Source organism: Topomyia yanbarensis, chromosome 3 (genome assembly GCF_030247195.1).
Source record: "Topomyia yanbarensis strain Yona2022 chromosome 3, ASM3024719v1, whole genome shotgun sequence".
In the NCBI taxonomy this organism is placed as follows: domain Eukaryota; kingdom Metazoa; phylum Arthropoda; class Insecta; order Diptera; family Culicidae; genus Topomyia; species Topomyia yanbarensis.
In genome coordinates, this window is record NC_080672.1 from 101653941 (window position 1) to 101681295 (window position 27355).

The window sequence follows — 27355 nt, forward strand, 5'->3', positions numbered from 1 at the left end:
TTGTGTTATATAGGTGTTTTATGTGGTAAAAGGACTGACATAATTATATCTTCAGTACAGCGGTTTGTTTCGTAATTCAAGTTTTTTTTAAATTTAAATTGGTATACCCAACCGTTCTATTTGTTGTATACTTTGAAACGCGATTAGAACTGTGTTTTAAATACATAGGGCAGGACAGATACTCTGACTGCATAAACTGGGAAAACAATTTTAAGTCCAGTAACCCTTAAGACATGGCTTGAATTTTATTCGAAAAAGAACACCCGTTTAAACTGCTGCTGGGACGGTAAGTTCTGTTTTAAAATTTTCCGTTTTGTGCAGTATGAAACAAAAGTGTTTGAAATTGAATTATATCCAAACCACCCCACCCACCCACTTTGCAAATCATTCTGTGACACCGTGCTGGTACCCGAAAAATACGCACACGGCCACCGCTGCCGAAAATGCATAGCGTCTACCGCTTATTGTAGTGCCCAGACGCTGCAGCCATGATCTTACCCGTTCGACATAAGAACAAAAACTGATTCAAACGTGTACGCGTCACCTCTATTTATAAACTAACCGTATATGGTTTAGTCACTTAGGTGCGAGTGTGTACAAATGCCAACGTTGCCGAAAATCGATAGCACTTATTGCATCGCCCGGAGACGATGTTGCTCGTATAGGATATTAGCAATAACTGATTTAAACGGACATGCGTCGCTTCTATTTATGACTTTTCGTGTTTGATTGAGCGACTGAGGTGCCCTCTAATGATGGCTGTATCTGAGAAATCTGCCTCACGAATGGTAATTTTACCGTTTTTCGTGAACTTTTTAATTTTACCAATTTCCAAAAGTCTACTTTTTTGGGGAGATATTAAATTATTACCAATATTTAAGTTAGGAATTTCTGCATCGATTGGTGTATGAATGATCATTCATCTAGTAATATCGGAGTTATAAGCGTGCAAACCTTACATAGTTTCGTTACATGGGAGATAGTTTAGATTTTAGAATGACACCTAGCCCCAGATAGTGGAGTAAGGCATTTTAAATGTCAAAAGCCGATGAGCTAGCGAAGAGGGTCTTCTACTAATTTTATCGGCCCAGAACCATTCTGTGGGTTCTCATCGAGTGCCCTCAAAATGGAATTGAAAAGTGGAAAATCACAGCTATAAAGAACAATTATAGCGGTAAGCTTGAAGCTAGTTGGTACCGCCGCACGGTACTATCTTTGATTTTAGGCCTGAGTTTAGTCCGGTCTAAGACGTTAGTACCTGTCATCGCAGAAATGGCTGCATCCTGAAGCCAAATGAAAACAGTGTAAAGGGGCGCCATATTCCTCTTGCATACATCTCAATAATTTGAATCAACTTTTCAACCTTTATGTGCAATATTATGGCCCATGTTGCATACAAACCATATGAGGGCAAGTAAGCAAGTTTTATCCCGTACGAAAAACAGGTGTAATCGAATTTTAAATGCAATCTTTTTAATATACTTTATCGTCCTATATCTAGAAGGTGCCACACACTCATTTCAAAACGCCACATCGAAGAGTTGTATTGCAGGTTAGCAGAAGTCGAATCATATTGAAACACACTGTCGAACGAAATTTTATAATCGGATTCAGAGATGAAAATTGTTTTCATTTGTTAGATTACCTGTGGCTATCAAAATAAGTGACGTTTAATTTGCTCACAATTTTTTAGTTATTTTAACAAGAAGAAAAGAAAAGAATGTACAATCACAGTTTATTTATATTTTTACTGCTTTCGAAAGAGTTCAAAACTTGTAAATGAAACCATGCCATATAGCCGCAGTAACACTTTTAAATATGACGGCAAACAAGCTACTAAAAATATTCTCGTTTTGATCGTTATTTAAATGTTATCGGAGCTTGCTTGTATTGTTTCGCAATTTATAATTTTCTAGCATATCTTGAACAATTTGCATTTCCTCTGTAGTACAAATTCTGGTTAAATGATAGAACAGATATGCACAGGGTACGAAAGAATTGTGAAAGCTGAGACTAGACAGATGACTTGACAAAATGACGCAAAAAGTTGAATATGGAAAAATCGCCTAAATTGTGTCGGAAATTAAGGGGGGTTGTGTAAGGTATTATCGGTAAAAAATTGGATACTTGATTTTTTTATTCTATACAAAGATTGTTTGTCTTTTCAGTCCGGCGCCATATCGAAAACTTGTTTTGCGGTATACACCATAACTCAAAAACTACTGAACCAAACGTTGAGCCATTTGCACAGTTGTTTTTCACAGCATTTCACAAGTAGTTAAGGGAGCTTTTATTTTTTGGTCGATTTTCGATTTTTTCGTAGCATTTTTAAACCAAAATCCGATTATTGCTAAAACAACGATTACCATGTTATTGTAAAATAATAATATTTAGCACTTTGCAAAAAGTTCTTGTAGTTGCCAGAACGATTGGTCCAAGAAATTTTGAGTAATATTATTTACACCGCATTTCGTCGAGGTGCCTCCTTAAGGTTCACTGTCTGCATCCAGTATCAGGTTCAATTTGTAAATTTATAATTGTCAATTCATTATCAGACTATAGGAAGTAACTAATTATAATTTTTATTTATTGAAATTACTGGACTTTTGGTATTTCAGGCTTGATTGGGTAATTGTGCTGATAATCTGAATTACTTCATTTTCAACAAAGTAGGTCTGCCAAATTCTATATGCATGGTTAGTAGAGTAGTTGGGTAGGATGGTATAATAAGCCCCACCAGGCTAAAATGTCATATTTCCATTAATGGACGACATAATTATCTGAAGCAAATAAGTAATTTTTATGGCATTTTTCTTGTGTTGCAGAACAGCAACTGATACAAACTTTTCAAAAGATGTAAGCTTCCACTCTTTTTCTATAAGCATTTGATTTAATTTGAAACAGTCAGATTTTGCTGAACTGTCTGACTACTAAGTGTAATGTTAGAGAAGCTCCTCGCCTAACAATACAACTCTATAACTTCTCGATAGTATGCACCATTATTAGCAAAATAGCAAAATAACCTTTTAGTCAATTATGGATCTTAAATAATAAATTGTTGCGGTTACACCACTGTAGAATTTAAAGCAATCGATTTTCTATTTATTAGTCTAAAATGTGCTTTAGGATGTAAAAAATGATATCCCAAAACATAGAGAACGAAAACAATTCAAAAATATGCAAATTTTCAATTTGGCCGCAACGCCTCTTATGTATATCACATGTGTACTGCAAACTTTAACCGCGTTTTTCTCAAAAACACTGGCCGAAATGTAACTCGAACAAATGATTTTTGATCGCTTTCAAATTTTCACAGTATATTCAAAATTGATACGTGACTGAAGAAGTACTTAGGATTAAATTTTTTTTATTGCTTGCCTTTTTATTGATTAACGATTTTGTGTAGATTTTTATAATATTTTCGACGTTTTTTTACTCAAAAGTGCGCCATTTCGCGTAAAATCAAAATATCGAAAATATCCTACCTACATCGCTATTGACATAAGGAATCAGAAAATCTTTAGTTTTTGGCGCAAGGTAAAAAATCACGGGAGATAGATTTCCGGCCGTGGACCCCCTCCAAAAAACGCGCATGAGGTGAAAATGCTGCAGAGCCGCCATCTTGTGATGAAATTGCTCGAAAAAAATATTTTGTTTGATGCAATACTTATGTTATAAATTCCATTCAACAAGATGTCGATTCGACTTTTTATTGAGCAATAAAAAATTCTCGAAATAAACCTATTTTTTGTGCTCTACAGTGGTGTAAACCCTCAAGCTAAACCGAGGATTTCAAAATTGTTTTAAAAACAAAAATACATCAGACTATTAAATGGCATAAACAGTGAATTTTAAATTAATTTCATTGTACAGTTTTTAACATTGCCGTGTATTGCTGATCAGAGAGCAGCAATGCAAATGGCAGCATCATGTTACCGGAGGAAGACAAAAATATGCAAAAATTTGTCATGCTTCTCTTGCATACATTTGGTTATTTTTAATCTTCTCTTCGGCTTTCTTCTGGATAAATATGGCTCTCTTTGCTCGCAATAAAGATGGCAATAAATAAGCCAGTTTATCAGGTAGGAAAGACAAACACTGTCGAGCTACACTAATAAAATAAAATACCAATTAATGCGTAGAAAACTACGCATTTCCATTAACTGTCAGCTTAAAAGTCAATTGTCAAAATTATCTTTGAAAGGAAATTCCGGACAAACCGTTACTCGCCAATCACAGATGTTGGCAGTAAACATAAGAAAAAAAGTTTTCTCTTCCATTAACTGCTATGAACTGTGTTTATCCAGTAACGGTTTGTCCGGAATTTCCTTTCAAAGGGAATTTTGACAGTTGGCTTTTAAGCCGTAATCATATGCTTGTCGAGAAATAACTATCATGGCACCAATTACAACCGATAGTTCAGCCACCTCTAACTCGACGAGCGCCTATTCAAACTGAATAAAAACATGCATATGTATACCAATTTATTTTCTTTTGTGCATTTAATATTAAGTCACTTTAAAGTGCTGTACGCCATCGGCCAACTTTCAACTATCCAACACGTGAAAGTTCTAAGTTCAGAAACATATCGGCTACAAGTTGACAAAATTGAATGAGATATTTGACGAAGAAAAGCTATTTTATTAAATATATTATTTCGGAATGAATTTACTCATTTTCTTTAACTTGAATTTGTTGTTTTTTTAAAATTAACGTGTAACGCAGATCAGAACGCAGCCATTCAAAAGGACAGCATCGTTTGATTAAAGCTTACCAAATATTTTAGGCTGGTTCAAAAGTTAGTCCGGTTTAAAAGCAGTTAGTACACCTTTGTGCTTACGGCTATTAGAGTACCACACCTGGGCTACGACAATCAAAGAAATTTATCTCACCCAACGAGAAAAAAAAAGTCTAGAGTTGCTTAGACTAAACAAAAAAGAACTATGTATCATAACAGGACTACTTACCAGACACTGTCCGAGTAAATATCATCTTTAAAAAAAATGGTAAGCTTACAAACGATACATGCCGCGTCTGCGGATCTGAAAGTGAAGCATAAGAGCATCTGCTCAGCGAATGCATTGCATTGATTTGATACAACGAAGACTAAGAGTTCTCGGTAAAAAAAACATTGGAGCCTTTTGATATTTGGATTGTAAATCCCAAGCAGGTAATAAACTTCATACGAAGTGGTGTGCCTAACTGGAAAGAGTGTGTATCTCAATAATGACAATCACTCATGAATAGTGATATGTCATAGTAGATAGTACACTTAGATTAAAGAAGGGGCATACCAGAATAGATCTAAATACTGGTCGCAGTGGTTCGTCTCCAACAAAAAAAAGTTTAATTTGCTATATTGATATGATATAATAAAAAAATTCATATATAAAATAAAATATATTCTGTGATCACTGGTCGTTTCTATTCCCTTTTCGAAATTCCATTCGCAAACGTCATTGAACATATAATCGAGTTAGGTTATGTAACTTGACCAAAAGTAACAAAACTACGACTTCATATTCAGATTGAGTATGTCCAAATATATTCGCTGTATCTTTCTAACTCTTGAACTCCGTATTTTTGTTTATAGTGTAACTATTACAAAATGAAATATTTTATAGGTTATTTTGAAATGTGATAATAAAACTACTTTATGACTTTTAATTTATATCCAGTGCATCGAAGTCTATAAAAATCATTTATTTTTAATAGATTTTCAGAAGCTTTTTTCGTGTCTGTAGTAATATCAAAAAGCGATGATTTTGAAGATTTTCTTCAATTAGGTAAATTGATCAGAACTCAGACGATTTTCGTCTGTTTAGCTTGAACTTTTTTTGTGTGAAAAAAGACGCTTACAGCTACAAATACAGCTATTGTTTATCGAAATGCATTGAGAACTTTTGAAATGGCAGCATTTTGAATTTTGCAAAATGTCAAATTTTCGTAAAAAAGGGGCATTTTATTTTGTTTACGCATGGTTTTTCGAATTTGACAGTATTCAATATTCCTTTCCAGATTTCCAAATATTTGTTAGGTGTTTGTTGTACCTTTTAATATTAGATTTGATACAGTTTGCAAATTCGAAAAATTTAGAAAAAAATTTTAACACCGACTACAAAAAAAAAATCAAATTTATGTAGAAATCTCAAAAACAGGAGCACGGCGGGAAAAACTATGGTCATGTTTGAACTTAGCGCACCCGATTTACCCTAAAAACTACTATCACAACCCTGCACCAAATTTTTTTGTGATTAGTCCAAATGCTCGTATAAGGACACCAAATGGCTGCGGAAGCTTCCAGGACAGACCGAACAAGTGAAAAATACAATGCCCGCAGACAATATGGACCAGTTGGACTCGTTGGAGATTCTTATTATAAAGCCTGTGCTATAACGTGAGAGTAATGGCTTCTGAATGTCACTTGCGAATCCAGGAGTACACCAAGGTCTCTGATAACTGAAACTCTCTCTAGCAATTGGCTGGCGATGTTGTAGCTCCATTGGAATCCAGAATTGGATTTCTTCTACGCGTGAAAGATATTATAGAGCATTTGGAAACACTGAGAGTTGCGATTACACCAATTACAGAAAGCATCCAGATGTCGCTGAAGTTCGATATAGTCCTCTATTGACCGCACAATGAGAAAGCGTTTGAAATCATCAGCGGATATAAGTTTGCACCCTGTCGGTATAACATAGGAAACGTCATTGAAGAATAAAGAAAAAAGCAACGGTCCGAGATTGCTCCCTTGAGGTACATCCGCCAAGTTGATGAAGCTATATGACACGTTACTTCCTAATTTCACAGACAGAGAACGATCTACGAGATATGATTTAAGCCACCCTGTAAAATTTGATGGAGCACCTAGCCGCACGATCTTTATCAGAAGAAGAGAGTATAGTCTACACGATCAAAAGCAGCATTAAGATTAGTGTATACAGTGTCTACTAGTGATCCATCTTCGATGTTTTTAATGCAGTGCGATGTAAATTGGGCTAGATTGGTGGCTGTTGATCTGCCTGCAAAAAAGTCATGTTAGTCCTTCGATATGTATGCTTTGATCTCACGAAAGAGCATATTTCCTGCTAGGATCTCAAATAACTTTGATCCAACGCAAAGCGAGGTTATGCCACGATAGTTTGCAACATTTTGCTTTTCACCTGTTTTAATAACGGGAAATAATACTGATACTGATTTTTTCCACCACACGGGAACACTGATTGCGACAATAATTGCTTGAAGATTAGTTGTGAAGGTGTACACAATGCGCTTGTGCATATTTTTAGTATCCCATCTGGCCCCACCGATGTAGAGGACTTTAACTTGCTTATGGCAGCTAGAATGAGTCAGTAAATTGAATGTTTCCGAAATTGATTACATCGCGAGGGACATATTGAAGGCCACAGTCCACCTGAGTTTTTGGTTTCGTTTTAGGTTGGATTGGGTTTGTGCTACGTGTCTTGAGTAGAGAAAGCGATTATATGTTTTGTAGCTGTTACTGGCTAGAGTGAACTCTCTTTTTGTGACGGGGTTTCGCCGAGTAGTATAATGTCGAAGCGTAGCTGCTCGCAATCTTTTCAGTTTACGTAGCCGGTTGTTGGACCATGCTGGTTTTGTTCGGGAACGAGGTGCAGGTACATGTATACTGAAAAGCTGTTTTAGCACCAGTGAAAATTTTTCTACGGCAGCATCTACATCGATCGCGAAATTAAAGAAAGTCTCCCAGTCGATTGTTTGTAGTGAGTTATGAAGTCTAGAGAAGTCAGTCTTCGAAAAGTTGAACTCCCTGACATCCTCCATCTCGTCATAGAGAGCCAGGTGCGAGCAAGTCTGCGTTACTAGAAGTGGAAGATGATGTGCGTCTACAGCAACTAAAGGCTCAAGTGCCTCTGAAACGGTGCAGCTCATTGAAGCTTCTTCATTTGTAAACAGGAGGTCCAGGATTCGGTTCCGCCTATTATTCACTGAAGACATTTGTCGCATGTTCAGCACAGACATTCCGTCCAGTAAGATAGAATTCGCCCTCGAAAAGGTTGATTCAGACGGGTCTGGGAAGGCATACCCGGAGGGGGCGCTCTTCCAAAGAAGTCCAGGTTGGTTGTAATCACCAAATAGTAGATGTGCCGTGATGGGTTCGTTGTTGCGATGTCAAGTGCGGAGTCTATGTGCTTCAGAATAATTTCTACATCACTTGCGGAATCGGGGGGAATATATACAACACCCACACAAAGATTAGTATAGGGGCCACGAATATTTACCCAGAGTTGTTCGAGATTGTGAGCGCTATTTTTGTGTTTGGATGAGAGTCGGTTGGAAACTGCGATGAGCACACCACCACCACGTTTCTTTCCTGCACTATTAGGATCGCCATCATTACCTTGAACCAAATAATTGGAGCGAGTTGATTTGATCACTCAGCCACGTTTCGGTCAGAACAATAATATCATGATCAACATCCGAAACAGCTCATCAATTTTTGTACGTAGCACTCTCACGTTCTGATAGTAGATTTTAAGATGTCTCTGCAAGTATACTCCTGATGGTTGAACGGTGTTAGGTCGAGTAGTGGTGGAAGCAAACGCAAAATAGGTAAAATAATGAAAAACGGGTAAATAACAAAATAAAAAATAAAACATCATAAACATGGAAAACAGTAAAAAGGGCACAAGCAAGAAAAATGAATGCAACAAAAAATATTAAAACAAGACTACAATAAACAAATATAAAATTAAATCATAGAAAATAAAAAGGGTAGAATGAAATTCCTGGAAGAAATGAAAAAACAGGAATATTATCACAAAGAAAAACAAGAGAAAATTTAAAAAATAAATTAGTTAGAAAATAAATAAATAAATATATATAAAATAAAAGTGGGAAGAATTTAAAATTTGATGAAATGGAAAACCGAAAACATTAAATATAAAGATCAAAATATAATAATAAGAAATATTCAAATGAAAGAAGTAACAAATAGAAAACATGGATTTCAAAATTGTCCAAATGGGTAAAAAGGAAAATACTAAAGGTAATGGAACACAATAAACAAAAATGGGAGAATATTTTAAAAATCCATGCCAAAGAAAAGCATATATTTCAAAACTGATAAATGGAGAACCGAAAATTCCGCAAAAAATTAAAACGAAAGAAATTAAAAAAAAAACCTGTTTTAATCCACCTAGCGGTGCAATTGTGCCTTTCTCATTTCTCTAAACTATGGCACGGAGGCTTTTTATGTTCAACATAATCGTGGAAATGTCCATTACATTCTTAGTACACTTTGCACTTATACACAATGGCATGCCAGCCACGAACTTGATGAGCTACGTGTCGACGGTGAAACACTTGAAACAAAAAAATATCATACTCCATTAGCCTAATCAGCATTAGATCAATGTTATCTGCTTGCTAACTCATTTTGTCATGCGGGGATGGGTATGTGAAGAGGGCGAAAGTCCCATGAACGAACGACTCCCCAGCTTAAATTGGTATGCTTTGTGATACAGTGGTGGTTTAAAGATGATGGGGTTGAAAGGGAGGGGTATGAGGGCTGGATGGGGTGGTGGTCTGAGGGGTGATTTAAGGAGATTTTTAAAGGAGGGGCGCGAACAGTAGAGGGGGGGTGTAACCCCTCTCCGTAAACCATCAACTACGCCCCTGTTAAAATCCAGAAACCCTAAACGAGTCGAAAAAAAAATTTGGCCGGGATTAGGTTGACGTTTTTCAGAGTGATTGCATAACCTTTCTATATGAGAAAGGCAAAAACATTTATTAAGCAAATGAGAGAAACCTACAATGGAAAAAGGCGGATAGAGAAATACTAAAATAAGTTTATTGAAGATGTAAAAAATACAAAGAAATAATAGAAAATAAAAGTTTAGTTAAATAATTTAAATTGATTCAATGAAATTAGTTAAGCAAACAAATACAAAAGAAACGAATAAACGATAGATAAAATGGAAAAAGCGTGTAAAGATGAAAAGAACGAATTAAAAAATGGGACAAATTTTGAAACGGAAGCAAAACGGTAAAAATAGAAAAAAGGAAAATTTGGAACAAAATATACAAAAAAAGTTAAATAAGATTTAATGAAGGAAACCGAAAGAATACAAAATCTGGATGAAATGGAGAAACAAAAAAAGAACAAAAATGAAATAAGAGAAAAATAGAAAAATTCATTTGAATTGCGAAAGTTAAAAAAAGATGACAAAAACTTTCGGGTTCGCGTATTTAAATAAAAAATTTCAAGTTAATACGAAAAATTTCCATGGATTGTTTTCTTCGTGAATTTTTGATATTCTTTCTTGATTTGTGGATTTATTCAGAATTTGCTTGACAAATTCTATCCTATTTGAACAGTTGAGCATCCTAAAAGAAGGTTGCAGAATTTTCTTCTTTCTAATAGATTCATTACTCTTGCAGCCACGATGGATAGAAATAAGTACAAATAGAAGTCACATATCGTCTTGAAAACATAAAAAATCGCTGTTTTTTTAAACCCATCCACAGATTGAAAGTTTCAAAAATGATTAGTAAAATTCGAATCAAAATCAATTTCGAGAGCCCAGATCTTTCAACTTTAACTAGTTCAATTTTTTAAATAGTTAGTCAAAATCCATGAAATAATTGTTGTAAATTATAAAATAGAAATTAAATTTCAGTTTTTTTAATTTAATTTAATTTGATTTTACAAAAAAAAAGATTTTATGTCTTTTTGCCCACTGCGCGTTAAAATCGTTTTTGAGTTCTAATTTTCAAAGTTTTCTTTTGATTAGTCTTTCATGCAGTAAAAATTTTATAATGTTATGTAAGATTAACTTTATGACAGAAATTGGAGGAAATTAAATGGCGGTGGTCAGCTATTTTAGTCCGCGTCCCTTATCACCAATTTTTATAAAGTGATTCATCAGCAGTGCTATCTTTGAAAATGAACCACCTTGGTTATGCAACTAATTTGTTTCCGATCTTTTTTAAATGCAAATAATTAAGCAATCTTCATTTCGTTATATTCTGAATTGCACATATTTTGTCGTATGTAATTTTAAATGTACTTTCATTTGATGGCATTGTAAGGGAACACGTATCCGCTGGTTGATGCCAATCGAGCTGACATTTCTTTAGACTGAACAAACTAATTTATTTGTTTGTTTAGTGTTTATTTGACCAACTAGGAAACGAATCCACTGGGTCTTCAATGCGTGTGGGAAATACGCATGGTCTTGTCTGAGTGAATGGCTTTTGAATTATGTATGAGGGTGGAGAATTGACAATTCGCAAGATCAATTCAAATACAATTACCAATTAGCAGCAACAATTTCAACATAAAATACAAATGTTTTATGGTCATATTTAATGGTTTACTTTTAGTCCATTAACTCATCAGTCAATTATACTATTTGGAAGCGGGGGGTTTTTGATTCGTGCATGATGTTAATATCGTTTAGGACCGCAGCATTTATATTTTTTTCTGTTTCGCGTCTTCATTGTAATATCGCAACGTTTACTCGAACGAGTAAATTCTGCTACGCTATTAGGTGGAAGAGATATGACTAATTGTGACAAAAATGGGAGGGGAACACATCATGTGCTCTGAAGCAATCGGCTGTTTTACGTATATAGGAAATTCCATAGAACATGAAGACTTTTGCGAGTAGCGGCAATAATGTGCTACTACAAAATGAAGGAAAAACTAAAATCATTTGATTCGTATTAGACCAAGGGGAAAAATAACGTGGTAATATGACAGAGGGTTAGTTAGTGCTTTGTAATCTTTGCCTGACATAATTTATGAATGTTCCACAATACAACTTTTAAACTCATTGTTTACGGTCCATTTTACATTGTCGACAACACTCCCGACAGCCGGCTGTCCGGAGTTCAAGTTGTTTTCGATGAAAAAATCTCGATAAACGATTACCCATAGTTCAAACGCCTAGAACATTTACGTACCCTACAGTCAATAAACTATTCAAACATCTTATGCACGAAAGTATATTCTCAGTCGCATCGCTTGCTTGAAGCGAATACTGACCAACAACCCACCCACTACCCAATCCGTGGTACTTATGGAAGTGTTACTGAGTCGGGGCCTTCCGTTAAGTAAGTACCACATCAACATTTCCTTTCTCATCCCAAGTTACGGTAAAGATGGTCGCGGCCCGCAATGGTGGCTCTCAGGCGAAATTCTCGCTTGGACTGGATCAATTGTTATTCCCAAACAATACTCCTCAAGTAGTCTGGCTGGAAATGAGAGTCATCAGTCTGCAAGCTACGAAGTATACCGTGCTTACGCAACGCAACGCAAATTGGAGGAAATTAAATCATACCTATATTGAAACTCTAAATGAATTTTCCAATAAATTGTTATTGAAATAATATTTAACAGAATCATTCCTTCTGTTCAAAGTCCGGGCCTCCTCCACAACTCCAGGCCCGGGGGGAAAGACCCCATCCCCTTTCCCTCTCGGCGACCTTGCTTAGAGCGCATCTATTATATACGAGTGAAACAACCGGATCAAACATGTGACTCCTTCCCGTTCTTCATTCCATGTTTGTAGCTGGAATGCTCTAGAATATCTATCCATTTTCGGTTTCAAATATTTAATTTCTCTTAGTCGTCCATTTATCGAAAAAACATCAAACAATCAAACCAGAGTGACAAATATAAGGGATTCACTAGATTCCCTCCCGAGTTGTATGACTAGCAATGCTTAACAATAGTTCAACAAAGTCTCAACAGCAATCTTCGGTAATCTCGCTGCAGCTACCTTGTGGCCACTTATTGTGTACCTGCAACTAGACTCCGGAAAGATTGCGTTGGAGAACCGCTATTTATTTGTATCAGAAAATGATAAAAGTCTTTTGATGCAAATAAGCAAATTTTATCGTTGCTTTACATATATCTGTTAATTTGCTTGTATCCCTTTTGAAGTCTGAACACAGTAGCAGCCGCAGTAATAGCCCTATTCGGAGAACTTTTCAAGGCGATGGAATGCTCTTTTGAGTTATTTAGGCTGGCCAATGTAGGGTGAAAAAAGTATTCGTCAAGCTATAGCATCAGAAACAGTAAACAATTGGAAACATCTATGCAGTCGGGGTTGTACAATAAAGGATCAAACAGGGATGAAATACTTTGAAAGAATGCAAGAAATTGACATTTAATTGACAGGCATTCGGCACGGATAGCTAACATATTTTCCAATCATCCTCCACAAGAGAAGAGGTATCGCACTCCTACAGAGTCTAATTAATCGATACATAGAAATTTGTAATAAAAAGAAGAATTCGAAGCGCACAGCTTGTGAAAGGCACAGTCTGAGTGGGAAGAATGAAGCAGGTAGCGATTTGCTGCCTTTGGATAGACTTTTCCCAACATTGATCCATTAGCCTGAACGAGGTTCTCTCTGTCTACAGAGGAACAAACATCTACGCTACGTTAAAGCGTTTCAACTTCCTACTATTTGAGACCTCGCCCTTCCGGATCGACTGAAGCGGCCTGCTGCCCGTGATGGCCGGAACGAGGGTAACCATCCAGAACGTGCAAGAGAGGCAATGTGGCGCTTTTGGGGCGACTCGTAAACACGCTCTGCATCTTCATCACTTTCTTGCTCGTCAGAATCCTTATCACTTTCATCATCGTAGTCGTCAACGGCATCATCATACGAGTCAGCTAAGCTCCATGCTGAACGCTTGTGATACCACCGGTGGTAGCGATTCAACATACCGGCACGCGCTAGTGAACCTTGTGAATGTTTGCATTTGAGAAAATTTAATCGCCGAATTTGCTGGGAATACTCGAGGTCACTCGTTCAGAAGAGATACAGTGCGGACTGAAAATTTCAACTGCCAAGTTTCCAGTACCTGTGTTTGCATTTCTAGTATTCACCAACTTTGAGTCAGCACTGTCACCGAACGGAACGGCGACCCCGAAAGAATTCCTTTTCGGAACAGTAATTTCAGTTGCAAACCCGAGACTTACCGAGAAACCGCTTCTCCTCCAGGTGATTTCCAGCAGGCGCATAGTACGGATAAGCCTCACTCATCGCCTCCATCAGCTCCTCGTAGTCCAGCGGTGCAGATTGGTAGACGGGTTCAAGAATTTCGGGCGTACTGTCATCCAAGGTTTCATCGTCGTAATACAGCTCCCGCTTCTTGCGCCCACCGCTACTGCCTCCGTTGTGGCCTTGGGAATTCTTCAGCGACTGAATGTTGCGTTTCTCTGTGGTGGGATGGGGGAGAAAGTGAAGCAAAAATATTTCGACATTAGAAAAGTAGGTAGAAGAATGACTCAACATGCGAGAAGAATGACAGCCTTACGAAACTCAGGCCGGATTGCGGGATAGAGCTTGGTGTGGTAAAACGCCCTTCGGAGGTGGAAGCAAACTTCAGATTTAATTCAACAGAAGAACAATGTTGATGTATGGGAACAAAATTGTGTTATGATATGCTCTTAACGGTTTCATTCAGTTTTACCACAAGTACAAAAGACTAGATTTTTCTGAGTTTATTGGTACTGGTTTTGAACCAGAATAAAGATTTTTGTGAAAAAGCACAGAACGGTAAAGATAAAAAAGATCAAAAATTTATTTAAAAAAACACTGTGTTTAAGAACATTTCGTAAATATTATTTCATAGCTCAATATACTTACTACACGTAGTGCCCATATCTTAAACAAAGTTGTTTAGAATGACAGTCGCAAAAATTCGCTAAAGACACGAAATCTGTTACTGTTTTTTGAAATACTAATTCTCCATAACTACTTATAGGATAATTAATTACTGAATTTAGTATATCAGAAGTTTTGAAACTTCAAAGATGACGGTTTCGGAATTGTCGTTTTGACATTCGATTGTCATCAAACTTTAACCAAACCGAATTTCAGACTACGCCACCGATTCCAAGTAAATAGAAAAAATGTCGTGCTACACTCATCTATAAGAAGCTCCTTCGAATACTATCGGGGCGGAACCAGAATAAAATTCCCTAGTGGGTCTGAAATTTCGATTTTAAAATGAACACATTACGTAATATGCAGTAAACGCATGCAGTAAAAACCAGTGAAAAATTTGGTTTGAAATGATTTTGAATTTAAAATTACTTTAAAATTGAAATCTGTTTTAAGTTTCTTGATTGAAAATTTTCGGCGGTGTTTGGCCGCCGCGCCGTCCTCCTGGATCCGGTTTCAAGTGTTTCAGCGTCGATACATAGCACCTCAAATTCGTGGCTGTCGATTAATTGTATGTATGTGCAAATCGTACTGAATATGTAATATACACTTCCATTATTATATAACCAGCCATAGAATCGTAGTTTAGGCAAATAAGAAAGGCACAGTTGCATCACTAGGTGAATTAAAATAAGTCTTTACACATATCTCTGCTGGATCGTTCATTAGATTGTGGAAATCACGCGAAGTTGCCACCCAACTAGAAGAGAGAGATACACAGTTTAGAGTTCTGCATGAATAAAACTGCCGATAAACTAAATAAATTATAGAAATTCAAATAAAATGAATAAGAATGCCAAATACACAAAATAGGTAAACTGATTAACATAAATCATATTAATAAAATAAATAAATAGGAGGAAGGGGAGGTTGCTTCTCTAATCTTCCGACCATCACATCACATGATTTGGTATTCTTAGTATGTATAACAAACATAAAAATGTGACACAAAGTGCTAAAAGCGCACTAAATTCCTGTCAATCCTATTTTACATTGGAAGTGTATTTTACTCTTTTTTCTAGAAGAATTGTGAATGGCCCTCGAACAAAAAATATTCCATAACGAATATCACGTAAAATCGATGACAGAGCAGTGGGATTAAGGCCAAGTTCCCCCTGGGTCGTGCAAAACTGTGAAGCAATATCAATTTAGGCACAAAGAACATACGTCCATCTCAAGTGTAAAAGTTGAGTGAACAATTTCGGCATACTCAAAGGTAATTGTGATGTTACCATCAGTGGAGGTTCTGTTGTCATTCCGTTTAATGCGCGAGCGTTACAGAATTGACAGTGGACCACACAATTGATGTCCAAGTGACTGTCATAATTATATTGGGATATGCCAGTATGGCGCCCATAGTGTTCTAACGAATATTTGTTCATACCGGAAGTCCAATCAATAAATTCAATAGCAGCCGATGGGAAGGTTGTACCTTTCAATTGAGACAAAGTTTGTGCAAATCGGTTAAGCCATCTCTGCGAATCAGAAGTGACATTTTGTGCCACATACACACATACACACAAACATTTTCCGATCTCGACAAACTGAATCGAACGGGACACACGGCCCTCCGGGCCGGGATTGCTTTGGCCATGTTCAGAATGATTGCATAACCTTTCTATATGAGAAAGGCAAAACAGACGTGCTGTACTGTTTTGATTTTTTGGTATGTTTTGTTTGTGTGTACTCATCAGATTACCGTTGGAGTTGAAAATATTTGTTCATCGTGCCAATCTCCTGCATAGTTTTGTGTTGGTTTGAAGCGAAAAACCAAAGATTTTCTGGAGTGATTTTTCATTTGTCTTGCGATATTGTTTACATCACAGTCTATAGAGAACAGTTGCGCAAAGAGTGAAGTCAAAAAAGCCTACCTATCGAGCACAATTGGAATCCATCTCTGATACCTCTACAGCAAAGTTGGATTCTAATTTTGCTCGATAGGTAGACTTTTTTCGGCTTCACTTTCTGCACGCTCTTTGCGTACCTTTATACTAGGCCCTTTAGTTTACATCAATGCGGATTCACCGGATTTTACAAACAACACACTCTGTAGCGAGTAGCGGAAAGTGCTTCCCACACGTCAAAAAGGCGGATTGAAAGAAACAATTAATTCTGCTTGTAAAACATGTGACTCTTTTTTAATGAGATTGAGAAAATTGCATGTCGAGGTAATTGTGAATCGGTTTTTCATCGCACTTACATTCCTGGTATGAAGCGATCTGCTCTGGATCTGTTGTCTGGATTTAATAAGAACTCGTACTGGCTGTGCGATAATTGTGCTTGCCGTTTCAGCAAGTGGATGAGCAAACCGTTGCTTCCACTGTGGAAACTTAAAAATTGTGCGAGGCGGTAGATAACCTGAACGCAGACGTGTCTATTCTCTCCAACCGCATTGAGACGCATTTTCCGGCTAATTCTGGTTTTGTCTATCAAGCGACTTCTACCCACTCCAAAAAGAAGTGGCGAGAATTACACTAAAATTCACGTCACTGCAGCCGCTGTCTGTGGTACACGAGCAATTCAGCGGTAAATCAGAACAGTTTCTGATGAGCGGGAACAGCTCTGGGTCTACCTGAGCCGCCTCGATCCGAGCCATACAGTGAGTGAAATCGTCGCTATGACCCAAGAATGCTTGGGAATAAGCGATACATCCAAAGCGATCTTGTTGGTCAAGAAGGCTGCTGATCTCACAAAACTCAATTTTGTTTCCTTCCGAGTGAAATGAAGGACGTGGCACTCAGAGCGTCTGCTTGGCCAACTGGAGTGCTTGTTCGAAAATTTAACTTTAACAAATTTAACAAAGAATTTAACAAAGTTCCAATCAGTACCAGATGCTTTCTTTCAAGCCAGTGACCCGCAGCCGTTCACAAGTGGTATTTATCCCGACTGCATTGAGTACAACCCACGGTTTCCCGTTTTCCCGGTCACCGGAACGCACACTTGCCACCAGTCCTGAGGAAGCCCTTAGTGGGGACATCACAGTCGAGCCCTTCCAGCCAGCGACCAGCAGCCATCCTGGTCCTGTGGCGGAAACCTACAGCAGACAAGTATAAAGCATCTGTGAGCTCTTCCTTGTCTCTAAACTCTTCGATTTGCAGCCTTGGTCAAGGACGGGACAAGCAGCTACTATACTACCAAAACGTTGGTGGTATCAATTCAACCATTGAGGAATATCGCCTTGCAGTCTCCGATAACAGTTTTGATATCAGCGTCTTCGTCGAAACGTGGTTAAACTATGACACGCTTTCCATTCAGGTTTTTCGCTGCGACCGGAACCATAGAAATAGCCGAAAAACTACTGGAGGTGGTGTATCAGGAGCTGTTAATCGCAGCTTGAAGGCACGAGTTGTTGAGAAGACTTGCTGTGATTGCCTCGATCAGGTCTGGATGATAATCGAGTTTGGTGACCAGAAATTGTATTTGTATGCGTTGTACGTCCCACCCGACCGAGTCCGTGACATCGAATATATTGACGCACACTGCAGCTCAGTTTTTACCATCCTCGAAGACGCTAAATCGGTTGATGAGTTAAGGTTGCACAGAGAATGCGTAAAATTCGCAAACGAAAAAAGCAGTTTTTTTCCACACCGTATGTCAGATCTTCATAAAAATCAATCAGCGTATGTAGAATGTTGTTACTGTACTGCTGATTGATTTTTATGAAGATCTGACATACGGTGTGGAAAAAAACTGCTTTTTTCGTTTGCGAATTTTACGCATTCTCTGTGCAACCTTAATTGTACTAGGAGATTTCAATCTTCCCAGCATTTCGTGGAAATCTTCCCGCAATGGATTTCTTTACCCGGATTCCTGTCACTCCATTCTTCACTCAGGGGCGGCGAGCCTTCTTGCCAGCTACAGCTCAGCCCCATTACTACAAATTAATTCTATTGCCAACGAGAAAACCGCCACCTTGATCATTGTTTTGTCAGTGATCAGATTTCTACCACATCAGTAGTAATGGCTCCCTCTCCTTTAGTGAAACCAGTAGCACATCAACCACCATTGATCGTTACGATTGATCGCGCACGATTATAATTTTCCTACGATCTTCGTCACATATGACTCTTAAGCTGATCATCGCAGTATCGCAGACCTCTTCTCAACTCTCGATTGGCTAAATATTCTGAACCCCGAGGATGTTGATACCGCAGTTCAAATATATGGTTATCGGATCATTTAGAAACGCGGTAGAAGTGTTCGGTTGGGTTTGAATTAGTAAACTAACAATTTATTGCTACTGCCTACCGGCTTATATACAAAAGTCAAGTATCGAAAAAATAAGAAAAAATATTTTACACAGGGCAAAGGTATAGAGAATTGAAACAAATGATTTTTTGATTTCGGTCTGTGCATCGAGCACAACAGACTAATGAACGATCACCACACAATGCATCTCGGTGGCTTCAAATCGCGCATCGAGCACGGCTGATAAAGATCGATCACTCGATCGATAGCCGCTGCCTGTGCATTGAGCACAACAGATGAAGAACGATCACTGCGATAAAGCCTCGTTGATATTGCAGGTGGGTTGCGAGGGTGATGATCGTTGAGGTGCTACAAATATTTTCCAACGTTTTGGGTTATGCTATTGACAGGCACGTCCCGAAGAAAATTCAATCTCAAGTCGCACACTAAACGGTTCTGGAAATATGTGAAGCGCAAGGAATCTGGACTGCCGTCAGCTATGACTTCCAAAGGCCGCACAGCTACCACATCCCAAGATATGTGTAGACTTTTTTCGGAGACATTCGCGAATGTGTTCACTAGAGTGGCTCGCGGTTGTATAGGAAAACTTCAAAATGATTTAAACTAGCACTTTTTGAGTTCCTTTTGTGGTCCCAAATGCTTGTGCAAAATTTGGGAGCGGTTGGTTGCTGACCACTACCTGGTGATGGTTAAATTGCGCCCAAAACTATCCGTCAGTAATCATTAGACCTCTCCACATTTTGAAAAAGTTTTGAAATATGCATGGGTCAGCTCAAATTTTTGTTCTAGGTGTGAATTTAAGAACTTTCGCCAAAAATGGCCTCATTTGGACATGATTTAGAGGTGTCTCCAATCAAAAAACGTGTTTTTGCTATGTTTCCATGGTAACATCACTTACACTCTGATTTAATAGGCCCTACATGCCCACATATCATCAAAGGTTGTTCCTTACACATATCTTAACATGTTTTAACAGGTGAACATAGCTCTAATCGCAATAGAAAATTTGTTAACTGGTTTTTTATATAGAGAAGAATACCAAAACTAAGAAAAAATACTACTAATTTTCCTTGGTTTTGATATACTTTTCTATATGAAAATCCAGTTAACAAATTTTCTACTGCGATTAGAGCTATGTTCACCTGTTAAAACATGTTAAGATATGTGTAAGGAACAAGCTTTGATGATATGTGGGCATGTAGGGCCTATTAAATCAGAGTGTAAGTGATGTTACCATGGAAACATAGCAAAAACACGATTTTTGATTGGAGACACCTCTAAATCATGCCCAAATTAAGCCATTTTTGGCGAAAGTTCTTAAATTCACACCTAGAACAAAAAATTGAGCTGACCCATGTATATTTCAAAACTTTTTCAAAATGTGGAAAGGTCTAGTAATCATATACGGTGCCGACGGCCGCCTCGGTACGATCTGGAGCGACTGAAGCAACCAGATGTCGCCACTGCATACGCGCAACACCTCGAGGCAGCGTTGCCGGACGAGGGAGACGTGGCCCCTCTAGAGGACTACTTGAGAACAGTAAAAGCAGCCATCAACAACGTAGCTGAGGACATTGTCGGGTACGAGGAACGGAGACGACGGAACGATTGGTTCGACGAGGAGTGCAGAGCGGTTTTGGAGGAGTAGAATACAGCGCGAGCGGTCATGCTGCAGCATGGAACCTGACAGAATGTGGAACGATACAAACAGAAGCAGAGGCAGCAGATACGCCTCTTCCGGGAGAAAAAACGCCGCCTGGAAGAAGCAGAGTGTGAGGAAATGGAACTTCTGTGCCGTTCTCAAGATACACGGAAGCTCTACCAGAAGCTCAACTGAGACAATGTGATGGACTCTCGTGTCTAATATTCAAAATCGCTCTGGAAGGTGTGATGTGACGAGCCGGGCTCAACAGCCGGCGCACGATCTTCACGAAATCCGGCCATTTTATATGCTTCGCGGACGACATGGGCATTATCGCCCGAACATTTGGAACGGTGGCAGACCTGTACACCCGCCTGAAACGCGAAGCAGCGAAAGTCGGACTGGTGATGAATGCGTCCAGGAGCGAAATTTCGGAAGGGGTCCGAAATTTCGATTTTAAAATGAACATTGTACAATTCGTAATATGTAATAATCTTATTTATTGAATATCAGTTTTACATTTCTTACAAAAGAAATGTATAGGATTACATCACACGCACAACTCGAAATGTAGCCGATCAACATCTGAGCCGCACTACGAAATCGTCTGGAGAAACCCCTGCCATCTTAAGAACGACCACCCGGCGTCCCAGTACATGATTCTTCCTGATGAAGGCCACCCTGATTCTGTAATCCATCCGTTGATCTCCCGAAGTCTGAAACTGAAATAATGTTCTCCCCCTGCCATGTTTGTCCACCCTACTTCCCCTGACTCTTATACACAGAAGTAACACCCCTTCCCCCCCCCCCCCCCCCCCAAATATCTTCATGAAGCATTTAGCTCTTCTTGCCTTTTCTAGTTTTAACTATTATATTATATGATCTCGTTGAAAATGCCCAACTCTACTACCACATAAAATAACTCTAATTAATGTCTCCGAATCTTTACAAAATTTAATCACGCCCTCTAATTATTTCTACTTTTAAGATAGTCGTATAAATTTTCCCCCTTAGTTAAACATTATTTGCTCCAATAATCTCATTGCTAAAAATGTCAAACCATATTGCCATAAAAACTAAATGACCCCCTAATCTTACGAAAATTATATTACCCCCTTGTGTATATGTATAGCTAATCAATATGTAATCCCCTAGTTTTAAGTAATTTAAAATGTAAAACAAAACAAAATTGGCACCTTTAAGCTAACGCAAACCTGCCTTATCAAATAAACGAATTGGAAAAAAAAATGTATAGGATTCGCTCAAACTTTGAAAACTTTTTCCGAGGCCCGGAGGGCCGAGTCTCATATACCAATCGACTCAGCTCGACGAATTGAGACAATGTCTGTATGTGTGTGTGTATGTGTGTATGTATGTATGTACAAAATGTCATGTAATTATCTCAGCAATGGCTGAACCGATCTTAATGAAATTAGTTTCAAATGAAAGGTCTAACGTTGCCATTTGACACTATTATTTTTGATTTTCGATATGTTGTTTACTTTCTGAGATATGGGCGATTTTGTCAAAGCACAGCAGGTTTTTCGCAAATAACTTTCGCACAATACAATATTGTCCCACAAACTGCACATAAATAGAAAGCTTGTAAAAATACCTTTCTAACAAGCTATAGATTGTTTAAGTCCGTGCACGAGCGGCGGAGATATTAAACATTTTGTATCTAGCGGGGAAATTAAATAGATCAAATGTGTTGGGGTGATCAGCTGCCGTTGTGTGTGATTCCTCGCTTTGCAGGCAGGGTACGATCACCGTCGCCAGTGGGATAATCATATGTTCTTTCTGGGATGTCACCATACCCAGGGATAGCATAAGCACAGAGAACAGACATCCATGATCGAACAAAAATATTTAAAAAACGTGTGTAAACATTTGAATTAATATACGATAAACACTAGCGCCGCCACACCAACCTATCCCAACTATCCGTCAAATCCATTCCGGAACCGGTTCGAAATCCTGAATGGATTCAGTATGGAATCTTGCTCAAAGAAAACAACCGATTCCGACTCTATCGGTTCATGCATTTGAGCAGGAATTCATGCTGGAAGTTCGAAACGGTTCCGGACTAGTTTGACTGGGTAGAGGAATAACCACTGTCAATTCTGTCGAACTCAGCCACAAAAAACATGACGACAGTAGCGCACCTGGTTTGGATATCCCAACTACCTTCGAAACCGTTAGAGATTTTACACAAGTTGAATGCTGAAGATGGACGTCTGTTCTCTGTGGCATAAGGGTTAGTGCATTGGGCCGGAGTCTCAAAGGTTGCGAGTTCGAGTCTCGCCTCTGGGTGGGGATTTTTTTTCACATGATTGCTTAGCTTCACTCACCATTTCCGATCGTTTTTCCCCGTTGGATACCACCAGTCCTAAACATTTTGTATTTTTAGCCCTCGCTTACCAATTTCCACTTATTAAAAATGAGATTGTTTCATACAGAGTATTGCTTTACTGGTGTTTTAGGGTCAAAACTAAACCGATTTTGAATATCGGGGTATTAAAACACATCTACGTGATTCAAGGAATTCGATGTTGAGAACATTTTGTGAATTACCTTTATAATAAATGAAATATTTCTCAAAAATCAATATATAAGTTCACTTCAAAGGCAAAATAATGTGTTGATAAAGAAACAGTGAGTTCTAGTATTTATTCCTTGGATTAGGCATTGCATTCAATCATGAGGTAAATGTTGGATGGTATATCAATACACATATCAACAAGTAATTCACCTAGTAGTGAGATAAAAGATTTCTAATATAATTATACTTGTGGCGTCACCGAAAGGAACTGTATGTTTGAAGCCCAAAAAGCTAACGAACATTTAGCTGTTATGCAGGATTTAGATTATACTGGTTATGGCGCAAAAATTACTACTTACATTATTTATGATAAGAATGTAAGAATCAATATATCATAATAATATACCTATAAAAATAATGTCACTGCATTAACCATCATTTGCCATTCCTCACACGCCCCCCCCCCCCCATCTCTCTCTCTCTCTTTCTCTCTCTGTTTCTCTTCTATCGCATCTATCTAGCTATTTCTGTATCCATTTCTAAGTTGTGTGATAAGATCTTCTGCCAATCTGAAATATTTATTAATTGTAATTGCGAAGGTTTGAGAAAACAAAACTATTTTTTGTCTGCTGCTACATCAACTCAAGTTTAATTCAATTGTATTCAAAGCCGATACACGATAATTAAGGAAATTCATGGCTATATCAAAAAAATATTTGGCTTAACTGGGTAATATGAAAGTTTGACGATGAAAATTTTCAAAAGAGACATTCCACGTGCGATATTTAAACTATTTGTATCTCTATTGAATTTTGAATGAAATATATGCTCAAAGACTGAAAGCTGAAGCCAGCAGGATTGGACTTGCCATCAACGTTTCGAAGACAAAATACATGAGAGGAAGAGGTTCTAGAGACGACAATGTGAACCTCCCACCCGAGTTCGGATTGATGGTGACGAAATCGAGATGGTCGACGAATTCATGTATTTGGGCTCACTGGTAACCGACGACAATGATAACAGCAGAGAAATTCAGAGACGATCTTAGCGGGAAATCGTGCCTACTTTGGACTCCAGAGGACGCTCCGGTCGAACAAATTTCGCCGCCGCACGAAGTTGATTATCTTCAAGACGTTGATTAGATCGGTGGTCCTCTACGACCACGAGACCTGGAATATGCTCGTGGAGGACCAACGCGCCGTTGAAGTTTTCGAACGAAAGGTGTTGCGTACCATCTATGGTGGCGTGCAGATGGAATACGGAACGTGGTGCAGGTGAATGAACCATGAGTTGTATCAGCTGCACATTCGTTGTATTGGTACGAACTTTCATGAAAAATAACGGATCAAAGACCAAAAATATCCACAAATTAGATCCAGGAAAAGAAGTCTCCCAAAGTACCCACTCTCGATGGGGGATGCAACTACAATGTGTCTTCTAACTTATCGTCGTCCATATTTGGATATACTGAGTAGTTTGAACCATTTTTTTTTCACAGTATTGGTCTGTATAGGACTTATTTATCCATATTTCCTGCACGAGAATTCCGAACGAAACAATATGAAAACTATAAGGATGAATGGAAATAGACTGCATTGCAATCAACTGAATGCACGGCTTTTATGCTATCGACATATAGCTTAGACATTTCACACTATTTACTTCAATTCAAATAAAAACTTTGAAATATCTACCTGTCTCATTCACGAATCGCATTCTCCGTCGTTCTCTGTTCAAGGGGCTCGAAAGCTCATGTGACCTTGTCTCGCTTTACTATATTCAATTGCGCGTTAAAATACTGGACCAGTAAATTCTATTCTGTACATAAATCTTGTCCGCATCTTTTTATTCGTTTTGTTCATCTGCGTTCATTTTACTTATTTTATTCGTTTCATTCTTTGAATTCACTCTGATCAGTTTATTCTTTTGTGCATTTTACTCATATCATTCATTTAACTTATTTTATTATTTTTTTTTTTTTTTCATTGTATGCACTTTATTCATTTTTTCCAGTTTATTCATTTTGTTCAATTTCTTCATTTTAATAGTCTGACTACTTTTTCAGTTTTAATCATTTCATCCAAATAATTCATTTGATTCAATTTATTTCTTTATATTAATTCATAACCTTTTACCATTGTTCAATTTTTTATTTTAATCAATGCATTTAATTCTGCTAATTTTCTTCTTTTTATTCATTTTATCACTTCAGCTCATTTTGCTTATTTGATTCGTTTGTTTTATTTATGCATTTCATTTATTTTTACTTTATTCATTTTGTTCATCCATTCTTTTTATTCATTTGATCCATTTCATTAATTTTATTCATTGTATTCACTGGACGAATTAAATCAATTTGATTCATTTAATTGATTTGATTAATTTGATTCATGTGATTCATGTGATTCATTTGATTCATTTGATTCATATGATTCATTTAATTCATTTGATTCATTTGATTCATTTTATTCATTTGATTCATTTGATTCATTTGATTCATTTGATTCATTTGATTCATTTGATTCATTTGATTCATTTGATTCATTTGATTCATTTGATTCATTTGATTCATTTGATTCATTTGATTCATTTGATTCATTTGATTCATTTGATTCATTTGATTCATTTGATTCATTTGATTCATCTGATTCATTTGATTCATTTGATTCATTTGATTCATTTGATTCATTTGATTCATTTGATTCATTTGATTCATTTGATTCATTTGATTCATTTGATTCATTTGATTCATTTGATTCATTTGATTCATTTGATTCATTTGATTCATTTGATTCATTTGATTCATTTGATTCATTTGATTCATTTGATTCATTTGATTCATTTGATTCATTTGATTCATTTGATTGCAGAACTCACGAGAAGTTGGGTGCCTACTTCTCGTGAGTTCTGCAAACTAATCCAATATTGAAATGTGTAAGAAATGTCTCATCTCACTGCTAGGTGGATTAAATCAGTTTTGTTGGTCAACTTTGGTTTGGAATGATTTTTAGTTTGAAACTAATATAAAATTGCGGTCAAGAAAGATTCACCCCCGCACCAAATGCACCATGTACAAAACGCTTATAAGACCGGTGGTTCTCTACGGGCACGAGATTTGGACCATGTTCGAGGAGGACCTGCAAGCGCTAGGAGTTTTCGAGCGACGGGTGCTAAGGACGTTCTTCGGCGGTGTGCAGGAGAACAATGTGTGGCGGCTAAGGATGAACCACGAGCTCGCTGCACTCTATGGCGAACCCAGTATCCAAACCCAAGTAACAATCCAAATGCTAATTGGTTTTATTTAAGTTTTATGGTAGTTTTATCAAGGCATTACATATTGAATCTGGTTTTAACATTGCTTACGAAAAGGGCATTTAGTTTTATATGCTTGACGGGGTTTAAGAGTGCTTCAAGAACACTTGAAGAAATATCCATAAAACTAAATTTTTCATAAGAGTAATTAATCTTATGAGCAGTTTTAAGCGACTCTTGAGCCTCTTCTTAAGACATCGCTTTCCAACCTCCTCAGAACCAAAAGATAGCTTTATGACGTTCTTGTTGAAGCATAATGTATATTAAGAATGCTACCATAAAACCTTCTTCAAGCTTTAAACGAAGTGAAAACACGTTTGCATAAGAACGTTCTATAATAAACAAACTGTAATGACTGACAGGGTATGTGACGTATCTCAACGGAGAGGCCGTGACATGTACCTCAATCATGTGTAAACAGCCAACTCGATGATTATAAATTATTCATTTAACTTTGCAAATCTGTAGGTGCTGTACATATAGCGAGATGTCGTTAGTTCTTCATATAGTTCCATTTAACATGCGTTGTTGAAATAAATCAACAACTTTTAGATGGAATTGTAATTACCATAATAATTAATCATAGGTATTTTTATTTCAACATTGATATTTTTAATGTTAAATAGACTGGATTTATGGCAATCTTCCATCTAACCTATCTGTCTTGAAAAATTCTTATTAGTTTTATTCAAGTCCAACAGCTCTTCTTCAAGTGTATCACAAATAAAAATAAATTTAACACGATCTTGAAAAACTCCTATTACTCTTGAGCTTACTTAGTTTTAATAAGATCTTATGGCGGTTTCAGTTAAATCCAATGAAAAGTAATGGCGTCGTGGATATTATTTACCGCTTCGAAATGGTAGCCATTAGCATAAGAATTAAAATAATATTTTTTTTTTTCATATACTGAACTGATTCTCA

General features: G+C 37.4%; 1 protein-coding gene across 2 annotated transcripts in view; it reads right to left on the reverse strand.

The window, feature by feature from the left end:
- The window catches only part of LOC131692195 (neuropeptide-like precursor 1), a 147584-nt gene that overhangs the window by 21802 nt on the left and 98427 nt on the right, over positions 1 to 27355 (reverse strand). Inside the window, exons 3-4 of one of the 2 annotated variants that reach the window (XM_058979106.1) lie at positions 13979 to 14218; positions 13468 to 13741 (exon numbers count right to left, since the gene is read on the reverse strand). In XM_058979106.1, the coding sequence (XP_058835089.1) occupies positions 13468 to 13741; positions 13979 to 14218 (514 nt within the window). Of the gene's footprint in view, positions 1 to 13457; positions 13742 to 13978; positions 14219 to 27355 lie in introns of both variants that reach the window. The other variant, XM_058979107.1, reaches the window with a different exon arrangement.